Here is a 12,059-nt window from a genome sequence, read left to right on the forward strand (position 1 = left end):
TTTTAAGGGGCCGACGGGTATAGCAGCATGTACAATTGAAGGACCAAAACAACAAAAGCGGCGACGTACGACTAACAGAATTCGTGACCGGTGGCAGAACAGGGGGTGCTTCAACATCCGCGAAAGGCACCACATGTACAGTCTCTCCCGCATCTACCGGCTCTGCAGCCGTGACACCTAGACATACCAAAAAAAATGCACTATGAGCAACAAAAGTAACCACACAACAGATTAAAAAATAACCAAACTCCTGATCACCCACTTTTTCTCTCCAACGCACAGACCAGAATCAGGATCTCAGCATCCCATTATTACGCACTGGCATAAAACTTGAAACGCACCAACCAAATAGCAAATGCAGTATTACGCACAGACATCACTCTAAGAATGCATACACCAATTCCTAGTACAAGATACGGTGAACTATATATATTATAATAAATGAGAACATGACAAGCCAATCACAATCAAAGATACCTTGCATACCAAAAAAAAAAAATACCAAAAAATACCAAAAAAAACAAAAAAAACAAAAAAAAAAAAACAAAACAAAATATATTTCGGATACTTAAAACAAAACAAACATTAATGAACCCCATCAAATATGTCCAACAAAACGCACACACTCCAAATATAAAGATTACGCACAAGCCTAGAACGTATAACGCATCAACGAATTAGTAATCACTTTATTACGCACAAACCTCATACGAATAACGCACACTACTTACTACTACCATATGCTTCACAAATATGCCCAGAAAATGCTCAGTTGCAAAGGACAGATGATACACTCGAATGCAAATTCAAAACAAAAACAAAAGCCAATTACAGCAAATATAACAAATACAGAATTACGCACAAACGTCACTCTAAGAATGCACACACCATTCTTTTCTTTTTGTTTTTGCATCAAACATCACAAACTTGTCTCAAGACCACCCATGTGAGACAACTCCCTAAACTTTTTCTAACTCATTATTAAAAAGCAACAAACATACCTAGCTTCTACTTGCCCCCTTCTATATTGCCTTACAGAAGAGAAATTAAAAGCATCCCACAAATAAAAAATTAAACAAAAGAGATATGAAACACAACTTCTTTTCACCCTAAAAGATTGACACCCTTTCTATTTTAAATGTCATATACCATAACACCGTCCAGACACCGCCACACCACACCATTACCCCCACGACCGTCGACACCCCACCCCACCCAAAAACCCCCAACGCCGGGAAATACCTACCGGCCGAACAAAAACAAAAAAACAAAAAAAAAAAACCTTTTATGTGAACACCGCCACTCCGCACCACAACAACCCCAATCCAACCCCTGCATGCCCCCACCCCATCCGGAACAAAACCCCAATCGGAAAACCCCACCCGGACAAAACCCCGACCGGAAAACCATAAACCCACACAAAACAGACAAGAAAGTCAAAATACCTTGAGTAGACACGGAAGAACTACCCCTCCGACGCTTAACATTCCTGCTAGAAGAACCTGCCATGAACACCAATCACTTGTGCGACTAGGACAGACCGGGAAAGGAGATGATGACGCTCAAACAACACCAAAGGACGGCCGCTAGCGTCAGAATCGGACAACCCTGGCGTCGCGGGTGGAAAAGACTAACAGCAGAGGAAGTGAATCGACAATGTAATGTGAAGCGTCCAATTACAATTCCAAAACTTGTAATTGATATCCTCCCAAAAATAACACCACACACGTGCCCTTTAATTATGGAATCTGAAATAATAACATAAGCAAAAGACCACAATGACCCTACCTCCTTTACTAAACATCAGCACATGGGATCCAAAATCAAAAGATCACAACCGTTAAAAAATAAAAATAAACGAACCAGATTACATCTTACCGTCTCACCAAAATATGGGTCTCATTGGATCCAATATCTATGTATATATATATATATATATATATATATATATATATATATATATATATATATATATATATATATATATATATATATACATATACATATATGTATATGTATATATATATATATATATATATATATATATATATATACATATATGTATATATATATATACATATATGTATATATATATATATATATATATATATATATATATATATATATATGGTTGAGTTCGGGTGCGGGGATGCTCACAAATGCGGTCATGCGGTTAGATATGAGCCATTGATCAAATCTAAATCAACAGCTCAAATCAATGAAAATTCAAAAATAATGTGTGTCTAGAAGAAAGAAGCATAACATAAAAGTGGCGCACCTTAAGTGATAGAAACACGAAGAAGTGTTACAACAACGCACCTTAAGTGTTAAAATGGCGCACTTTAAGTATTAACATCATGCACCTTCCGTTTATAACAATGGCGCACCTTAAGTGATACAAAGACGCACCTTAAGTGTTAGAACAACGCACCTTAAATGTTAAAATGGCGCACATTAAGTTTTGTTCTTGAGGGTCTGAGCTAAGGGTTTGACAGACCCCTCAGTTCAAAAGTTTTATTCTTGAGGGTCTGAGCTAGGGGTCGAGGAGATCCGTGACTCAGACCCCTTAGTTCAAAAGGGAGAAGGGTGGCGAACAAGGAGTGCCCGTTACCCTCTGCCGCCTTCTGTTCTGTTCCAGATTTGAAGAAGAAACACGACGCACCTTAAGCACAAGACCTACTCACCTTAAGTTTGCCCCATATGAGACATGACAATTATGGACACGACCAGTTAACACGACACAAAATAACGGGTTAGTGTTTAGCCTTAACGTGTCCCGAGTCGTTAGCGGGTTGGCCTATTAAGGACCCGTTATGTTTTGTGTCTTAACGGGTCAACCCGTTAAACATATTAAGAACCTGTTTAAACCGTTAATATTATCGTGTTAACCCGTTTACACAAATCTGTTTATAACCCGCTAAGAATCATTGTCCTTAAGGTAAGAACTATTGTTATGAACATGACTAAGGATGAATTTACTACATTAGGCCAAGATCCTACACAAATTATTGATGTTCAACAATTTGAAGTTTGAAGTTTTATTGTGTTCAATTTTATTCTAAAAATTAGTATGGACTTCTTTAATTATGATTTTTGAATGTTATTTTATCATTTTATGAATGTTATGAATTGAATATTTTTTTTAGTAACTTAACTTTAAATTTTAGTTTGTTTTAATATATTAATAGGTTTAGCGTGTTTAAACAGGTCTCCTATCATATCGTGTTGACACAACCCAAAACCTGTTAACAAAACGTGTCTATCGTGTCACCCCGTTTAACGCCTAAACAACTCGTGTTCGTGTTCACGTTAAGAATTTGAAGTCGTTAACCATAACGTGTCGTGTCCGTGTTAAGCCTTATCGTGTTCGTATCGTTATCGTGTTGACCCGTTAACGAACTCGTATACACGAATTGCCAGGTCTACCCCATATGGAAAATGACCAAATTGTCACCGCAATTTTTTTAAAAACACGTTGTTAATCCTGGACGTTGATCTTGACAAGATCAATGGCTCTCCTCTCACCGCACAACCGCACCTGAGAAGATCAACTGCACGCGAACTGAATTCTATATAGATTAAATACTCAAAATGGTCCCTCGATTATAGCTAAATTCACAAATTGGTCCTTGACTTTCAATTTCAACCAATTAAGTCCTTAACTTTGTAATTTTAACACAATTTGGTCCTCTGTCTATTTGACCGTTTGTTGACTGTGATTTTTGAGGATATATATGTAATTTCATGGTCCATCATCAGTTTTTTAAGGTTTGATTGCATTTCCAGACCGCACTGTTACATTTGAATCCACTGCCGAAAGCAATCTACCAAATCCGGTCGCCTTTCTTCATCCTCCCTTTGGATTCAATGTAGTTGAATTCGAACCAGAGCGAAGAAGGCGACGTGTTTCTGAACCGGTGCAACGTTATCCTGGAGGCCTCCACATGCTCCGACGAGAGCTGAAGGTTCTTCTAGAGATCGTCGATCATGGTCAACAAACGGTCAAATAGATGGAGGACCAAATCGTGTCAAAATTGCAAAGTTAAGGACTTAATTGGTTGAAATTGAAAGTCGAGGACCAATTTGTGAATTTAGCTATAGTCGAAAGACCATTTTGGGTATTTACTCTTCTATATATATATATATATATATATATATATATATATATATATATATATATATATATATATATATATATATATATATATATATATAATCACTTCTGCCATGGCTTATAACCAGGGTACAAGTGAGCAAGGTCACAACAACACAAACGAGAAAGCACAATATGTTTAGGCAACTAGTAGAAGAAAGTTATTGGACCCACCCACAAGACATATTTCAGTTTGTTTGAGTTAGGCAGTTAGCCAAACTCAACTGAATGAGCAAAACAAAGAAGTTTGGGTAAGTAGGTATGTAGATTTGTGCAGTTAGTTGTAATTTCTTCCCACCAATAAAACACAACTTTAATTAGGTGCCCTACTTTTGTTTACTCTCATCTACATATAATTAATCCCAATTGGGTTTTCCATTAATGAGAACCTCCAATATTTATTGTTCCCCATATGCATATCTGCGTAGGTAGATGGGGAGATGGGTTCATCTCTCATCCCATCCAGGTCAAAGTCTATGAATTTTCATTAAAAGCAATTGCAGACACCAATCATGGATAATCTCACCCCATTTCTGGTTAGCTGTTGTTATTCATGTTGGAGCCCCAGATTTTGACTTTCAGCATTCAAAAGATTGTTTGGCAGACCACAGAAATTGATGCAGAAATAGTCAGCACACATTCTCTTTGGTGACAATTCTAAATTTAGTCACAGACTATTATTTTTGTCATTTAACATCGCAGACTATTGTTTTTTGGACACTTTTAGTTCTTCTCATGACTTTTCCTATATTTAGTAAGGGCATTTTTGTCTTTTTATATTTTTCTTTTGTTATTTTTTTGATTTTAATCGGTTTAATTAGTTTAGGACTTTAGGTAATCTCTGATTTTTAGTAATCATATTTTTTAATCCGTTTTTAGTAAAGTCCTAAACCAATTATACCGGTTGAAATAAAAAAAAAATAACAAAAGAAAAATATGAAAAAAAAAATATGAAGACATAAAAATGCCCTTACTAAAAATAGGAAAAGTCATAAGAAGGACTAAAATTGTCCAAAAAACAACAATCTCGTATGTTAAATGACAAAAATAATAGTCTGGGATTAAATTTAAAATTACCACCAAAGACAAGGGACCTCTGGTGGAATTAACTCATTTTATTTTTTTATATATCGCCACATTTTCAGGAAGCAATGCTAAACTTAGCCTTTCATTAGCCTTCACTCAACAATCCTCTAACCACTAATTATTGGACTTGACCTTTCATTGACCTCCGCCTAACACTTATAATTCATTTCGTGAACCAAACATGTTGTAAAGGCCGAGGAGTAAAATAGGAATTCGTGTCATTACAACTCATAATTCTGCGTTTTGTTAAGCACATGGCCACTACTAATACACACTCGAGTTCAAACAGGAGAATAGCTACAGAGATCATATGTATCGTTACAACACTCAATCTTCTAAACTATACACACTAACTTGAAAGCAGAGTCCTACATTAGATTAGATTGGGGTTCTTTTTGCAGTATTTACTTAATCTGCAGGTTGGAGCTGGACATGGGGGCAAGGTCGGTCAGGGTCGCCTTTCGTCCATAAATGCTTGAGGTCGCCTCTTTTCTTTCCTAGTGTCAAAAACGTTCCTGCATAATTTACCCCAGATGATGCCGTTATATCAATCTATAGAATAAAGGCGGAATTGCAATCTTTAAGTGTTCCGTTACATACCTAAAGTGAAAGGAACTATGTAAAGCAATGCGGGTTGGCCATGTCCATCCATCAAGTTGAGAGCCAAATATGTTATAAGCAAACCTATGGCAATGACAGAAATATATATGTCAAACTAGTGTAATACTCAAGGCAAGTAGAAGATAATGAGTCTGAATTGTGAACTTATCATACCTAAACCATAAGCCATCATTGCCCATAGAAAGTAACCCGTACGAAGACTCTTTTTAGATAACCAATCATACCTGAGACCCAAAAAAGAATAATAAGTCTTCGTGCATTCAGCTCATAACAACATAGTTGTTGGGAAGCGGGGTAACCCCTGCCAAGATGGCTAAGAATATAGACTTATAATCACAAGGTCATGAGTTTGAATCCCAGCCTTCTTGGTTTGAGCCGGTCAGCTATGAGCAACCTAGACTGGTTTACCTCCTTGTGGTCCTTTGCCAGCTAGGTTCACAAAGCGGGATTTACTCAGAAGTCAGAACACACCCTCGAGTAGTGATTGCGGATTTCCCTCATCAACCTAGACTGGTTTACCTCCTTGTGGTCCTTTGCTAGCTAGGTTCACAAAGCGGGATTTACCCAGTGCACACTCTCGAGTAGTGGTTGCGGGTTTCCCCTGTCACCCCAAAAAAGTAGTTGCTGGGAAGAAGGGGTGTACTTAATTATGTGGCTTTAACTAAGAGGCAGCTGGCAGCAGTCACTCAAAGTCAAAAGGAACCAATACGGTTTAAAACATTCCATCTAAGGCTTACAGCGATGCATAGAACAGGACTCGGGAAAACAAGTTATAAATGCTAAGAGATTGATGGTTCGAAGAGAACCAAAGGCTTAACATGATATTTGAGTATCGGATTCTCAAACCTTAGTGAAAATGCTACAAGTAAACCCGGTAGAATAATGTCACCAAAACCGATGACACTATAACCACCCCAAGGATCAAACATCCGTGGGATTTTCAGCAGCATGGGTATTCCATCTTCTCCACTTTTATCACCACGAGCAACCTGCAGGAATGAAATAGGATCGGCTGATATAAAGTTGCTAATAATTTATATAGCTATCTAGATTGTTCCAAACCGCACAAATCAGAAGGGAACATACCACTATCATTACACTCTCGTGAAACCACCATTTTGAAACAAACACCCAGAACAGGTCATATAAGAAAGCACAGCCGAGAAGAACAGTTCCGACCTGATCATGCCAAATAAAAATAGTTATATCAAATGCATTTGAATTTCCGATGGAGCTAACATCATTTAGTACTGTCATTCAACAAAATTCATACTAGCGTATCTGATGAATTAGATTCACTGGGCTACATGAACAAACTTCTCACAGCCTTGTGCAAAAACAAAGGCAGAAAAAGTTCAATGCTTGCTATTTTACCTTGAGATTGGGAACTCGCACAATTTGGAGAACTGTGATAATCAACGCAATACCCTGATAAGAGGTAATCAAGAAAGATATCATTGTCTTTACAAGTCTGTAAGAACTCCGGACATGAAAACAACTAGGCAATTTAAAATTATCCCTCTTTTTGTCAACTTAGTATCTTAATTATGTATGAGTTTCAATATTCTTAGGTGACGAGGGAAACTTGCAGTCACTACCCGAGGGTGTACACTGGGTAAACCCTGCATTGTGACCCTAGCCAGCAACAGACCACAAGGAGGTAAACCAGCCTAGGTTGCCCATAACTGACCGGCTCAAACCAAGAAGGCTGGGATTCGATTAATTCGAACTCATGACCTTGTGGTTATCTTTACATGTGAGATATTAGATGGTAATCTTTACATGTGAGATATTCCAACATACACCCACAAAATTAATTTGAAGAGAAATTTAAATGGGTGAGATTGACAAGATTTTCAACAATTGTCTGAGAATCTTAGATTTGAGTGAGAGTGAATATCAAAGTTGACAATTGGAAGGAAAACATTTAAAATTAATGAGAAAACTTCATAGATGGAAATAATACACAGGAAAACTCTTACAAGTATATCTTGACCTATCCAAGCAAAGGAGACACGTCTGTAAACAGCCCACATAACAGCAAATACTATGCAGAATGGAGAAACAGCAAGAGTCAGGTATGATACAGCTCCAAGTAAAGGTATTTTGACAAAAGTCTCTGCAGCACGTTCAAACCATCTGAAACTATATTCAAGAATAGTTAGCCGTTCTTCTAAATTCAATATCAATATAGATAAGAGTACACATATATAAAAACATATAGAATAACATCTTTGCTGAACTTTGAGGAAACAAATATTGCAAAAATTTGCAACCAACCCTCATGAATGCAATTTCTGAAAATTGTTCAGTTCTCTAATGACAGACTAAAAGGGGAACTCGATGCAATTTCCTCTAATTGTATGTGCATGTATATGTTGTGTATGTCTCACACTCTCCATATGTACTGCAGGATGATAGGTGTTGGACGGAACAGAGCAGAGCGGAGTGACCCTTAGGTATAGGGGTAATTTTGTACATGTACCTTGTTTAGGGTTGCTTATAAATATGATACCTGTAACCCTAGATGTTCTACCATCACAATCAATAAAAGAACAAATTCGCTCCTGTGGACGTAGGTACATTGCCAAACCACGTAAATCTTTTCTTCTTTACTTTTTGTCATTATTTTCGATTCTTGTTCTCATTTATCTCAATAGTATATTTCATTCTTAGATTTCTTACCCTAAAAGGTTAAGGAAATAAATTGAGGAGATGCAAACAGCCAATTGCCTAGATGCAATGAGCACCAATTAACATCGAGCAAGATACAATTAATCGCCAAAGTTATAACGCCATGACAGCATAAACCTTAGAACAGATTTCCCTCCCTAGGCATATTTTGCAACACTTACCATGTTATTTGTTTGTGCAGGCTTTCTGTTGCTGGACAGAAATACTTAGGCATTGCAGTTAAGTAGATCCTAAAGACAACGAGAGGTTTTATAATACTAAAAAGAATTAGCATACCAGGATAACAATGCAACCAAACAGGTCTGCAGACCCTGCAAGTCGAAAGAGACACATTGTTTAGTACTTAATGATGGAGGATGAAGTAACTTCAGCACTAAACATGCTGCATTTGGCATTCTTGCAAGTTCCTAACTCTAGAAGAATTAAACAAAATGGATTAGATCATGATGTTAAAGCTATCTTGCCTTGCCTGAAAGGTTGAATCCCCAACCCCAAGGACCCCCCACACCCCAGCCCGACAGAGCATTTGGGAGGATGTAAATCCCGGTAGTAACTCAGTGGCTCAGCATACAAGGCCAAATTTCCAGTGAACACAAGGGATCTACCCACTTTGGGCATCATCCCCACACTACCGCTACCGAGTTTTGAACCTTGGTCTCTTGTCCCAAATACTGCCCACTGAACCAGTGAGCTAAGCTCATACGGGCTGTTAAAGCTATCTATGAAATGCTAAGAGAAAGTGTCATTGTTGTTTACTCATTAGCAACCTGTACAAGCTTGTCTATATTTCTTGTTTTCACACAGAAATGGTCATTCAGTACAAACTTATACTGCTTTCTTTTGATATTTGGAGAGACATACCTCTACACCGCCAATGCAGAATAGAACCACCAGAATCTCAATGAACCAGAGGGACATTAGTTTGTAGAGCATGATCAAGAAGCAGGAAGCAATGACAACAAAGAGAATTGCTGACATTGTGTTGATATCCACCACACCACTAGACTGTGTAGCCTCCATGCCACAGTATTCATCCGAGCCATCCTGCAAAATAGATATCCATTGTTTAACACAACATAGGTATCCCGTGCTTAACACAACTATCAGGTATCTATGAATCCCGTGAAATTACTTTCAACAGCTTATCCTGCTGAATTGCAGCTTCTCTGGCAGTCCATGCAGACCAGTACGATGCACATAAAATGGTAGCAACAGCCATAAGCCACAGAAATACTTCAGCTACATCAACCACAGGGCGCCTTGGAGAATACAGCTGCACAGAAACTGAAGGGAAGGGAAATAACTGTCAAGCATACATCAATGTTTAGAAATAGAACCCAGAATCTGAGGTCATACATAGCAAGAGAATTTGAATATTGAATAGTTATCTAAATAAAGATATGCAAATGCTTTTGTTTCTTTTTTCTTTTTCATTTTCTGGTAAGGTAAGATTACCCATTGACTTGTTCATTATATTTTCTATCAAGCTTAGACCAGCATCTTGTGGGAGCATGATAGCAGGTATGCCAATAACCAAATCAGTCTCATTTCCTTCGCAAACCATCTTGAAGAGCTCTGCAATGCAAAGAGAAGGATTATGAAATTGATTTCCACTGTTTTATCAAGAAAGCCTACGAATAAAGCTATTCATTGTGTGATAGAGCCCTATGTCCCAAAGAGCTGTTCCAAATTAGATATTTGAAGTGGGGTATTCGCAAAATATCAGTGCTATTTTTTCTTGTAGGCATCATAAAACAAGATATTGAGATAAGTAGATAACAATGATAATTACTTAAAGACACAGGAGGACTGCTATCCAACTGAACTCATAAATAATCATACATTCTAATTCCAATTTGGAACCAAAAGTAGCACTTCATAGAATTAGATGAGAACACCAAAACCTGTTTGGTTGTTTATAATGAGGATAGCTGAAGCACCGGCATCATCTGCAACATTTGCTTTGGTAGTGAAACTGCAATTGCCACGATGTACTAATATGGCCTCACCAGTAAGCTGCCATAAAGGAAGACATATTGCTCAACATTCATTGTATAAAACTTTAACTATTATGTAATCCAAATTGAGAGGCTTTCTACAGGGTAAACACATGGTGTATGGCTGATCACTTATGTAGATAAAGCAGATAAGACAACCTTATTCCTCGGTTTGCTACAACAATCAGGTGGGTCAGCAAGAGCAAGTCTTGTTTGATTTGCTCGCTTCTCCTTCGACTCCAAGGTGGGGCCGAATCTCGCACCAACTCCAACAAATTCCATTTCTTCTTTACCATTGATCCAGGTTGCAACTTTTACCTGTCATCAAATGTGCATTTCTATGTTAGAAATATATCTTATTTAAAGACATCCGAAAGAGGTAATCAGGAACACTCAATATACATATATTCTGAAGATAATATAATTGAATAATTGGGAATCAGTCTAAGGGAAAACTTGATATTAAATGAAATTACTGGAAATACCAATATAAATGCACCATTCACTGTAAGCTCTGAATCTGATGGTTACCAAACATGTGAGGAATTTGAATGCCACACAAGTTGAAACAGATAGTGCAGCAAACAATAATGCATAGCAACTTAGCAAGTGATACTCTAAGCAAAAACCAAAATAATGCCATTTTCCACAGCTAAAACACTGATAAAATGAAGATTTGAGGAAATCAAACTTTTTAAAAAGAAAACTAACAATTCCCACTAATTATAGCATTAACAAATCAAAATTCATAAACAAAAACAAAGTAATCATTTTTTTTTTTTTTCAGAAAAAGATGTATAAACTAAAAGTAAAGAAAAAAAAACCTCAAAATTTGAAGCAAAACATTAAAAATGAGCAAAAAACAGTGAGAAATTCAAAGCTTACCAGAACAAAATTGTTATCACAACCAGCTCTCCTTGGAGCCACATCATCATGGTGAACTATATCACCGCCATGAACCAGAGCGGAGCAGCTCAACAGCCACAGTACAACAGCTGTAGGAACAGAACAGTACGGAGCCGTACTTCTCAATTCCATAACCTCGACCACAGAACCCTAGAAATCCCTCCGTTTCAGAAGATGAAGAAAAGGGGGCGAATGAATTTTCTTCCTTGTTTATTTTTTTTTCTATTATTATTTATTTTTTGTTTGGGTGCGACATGTGAAGAGACAGTCAAAAGCACAGAGAACATACGTACGAGGAAATAGAGAAAATATATAGAGAAATAAATAAATATAAATATGCGTATTTCTAAATTTGACGCGCCTTATCTCTTTTGTAGAAAAATAAAATAAAATTGTAAGAGAAGTTGATCTCGTCGTCGTCAACTACTTCACTTGACGACTTTTACGACTCTCGCCACTTCCGTACGTTTAAATAGTACAACTGTCTATAAAATAAACGATGAATGCTTGATGAGGCAAAAAGCATTATTAATATGCCTTTTTAATAATACCTTTGGAATTATTATACCATATATCAGGGTCCACATTGGTCTTAAACGACG

At 37.2% G+C, this 12,059-nt stretch overlaps 2 protein-coding genes across 3 annotated transcripts in view; both read right to left on the minus strand.

Moving 5' to 3' along the window:
- The window catches only part of LOC109171579 (glycerol-3-phosphate 2-O-acyltransferase 4), a 10,766-nt gene extending 10,389 nt beyond the window's left edge, over positions 1 to 377 (minus strand). Inside the window, exons 1-2 of the mRNA XM_019320631.1 lie at positions 320 to 377; positions 70 to 177 (exon numbers count right to left, since the gene is read on the minus strand). Coding sequence (XP_019176176.1) covers positions 70 to 177; positions 320 to 377 — 166 coding nt within the window. The remainder of the gene's footprint in view (positions 1 to 69; positions 178 to 319) is intronic.
- A 5,028-nt stretch (positions 378 to 5,405) lies between these two features.
- On the minus strand, positions 5,406 to 11,743 carry LOC109171618 (signal peptide peptidase-like 4). Of its 2 annotated transcripts, XM_019320667.1 has the most exons (14): positions 11,437 to 11,742; positions 10,711 to 10,869; positions 10,459 to 10,570; positions 10,010 to 10,129; positions 9,687 to 9,838; positions 9,416 to 9,598; positions 8,831 to 8,865; positions 7,843 to 8,005; positions 7,235 to 7,288; positions 6,947 to 7,039; positions 6,707 to 6,849; positions 6,014 to 6,084; positions 5,840 to 5,923; positions 5,406 to 5,754 (listed from the first exon to the last, which is right to left on the minus strand). In XM_019320667.1, exons 1-14 carry the CDS (start codon positions 11,587 to 11,589, stop codon positions 5,648 to 5,650), a joined length of 1,629 nt encoding a protein of 542 aa, XP_019176212.1. In that variant the 5' UTR covers positions 11,590 to 11,742; the 3' UTR covers positions 5,406 to 5,647. The 2 variants fall into 2 exon arrangements, with proteins under 2 accessions (XP_019176212.1, XP_019176213.1); XM_019320668.1 differs by lacking the exon at positions 10,010 to 10,129 and having other exon boundaries at positions 5,481 to 5,754; positions 11,437 to 11,743.
- Positions 11,744 to 12,059: the final 316 nt, after the last annotated feature.

This window comes from Ipomoea nil, unplaced genomic scaffold (assembly GCF_001879475.1).
Source record: "Ipomoea nil cultivar Tokyo-kokei standard unplaced genomic scaffold, Asagao_1.1 scaffold0322, whole genome shotgun sequence".
Lineage (NCBI taxonomy): Eukaryota > Viridiplantae > Streptophyta > Magnoliopsida > Solanales > Convolvulaceae > Ipomoea > Ipomoea nil.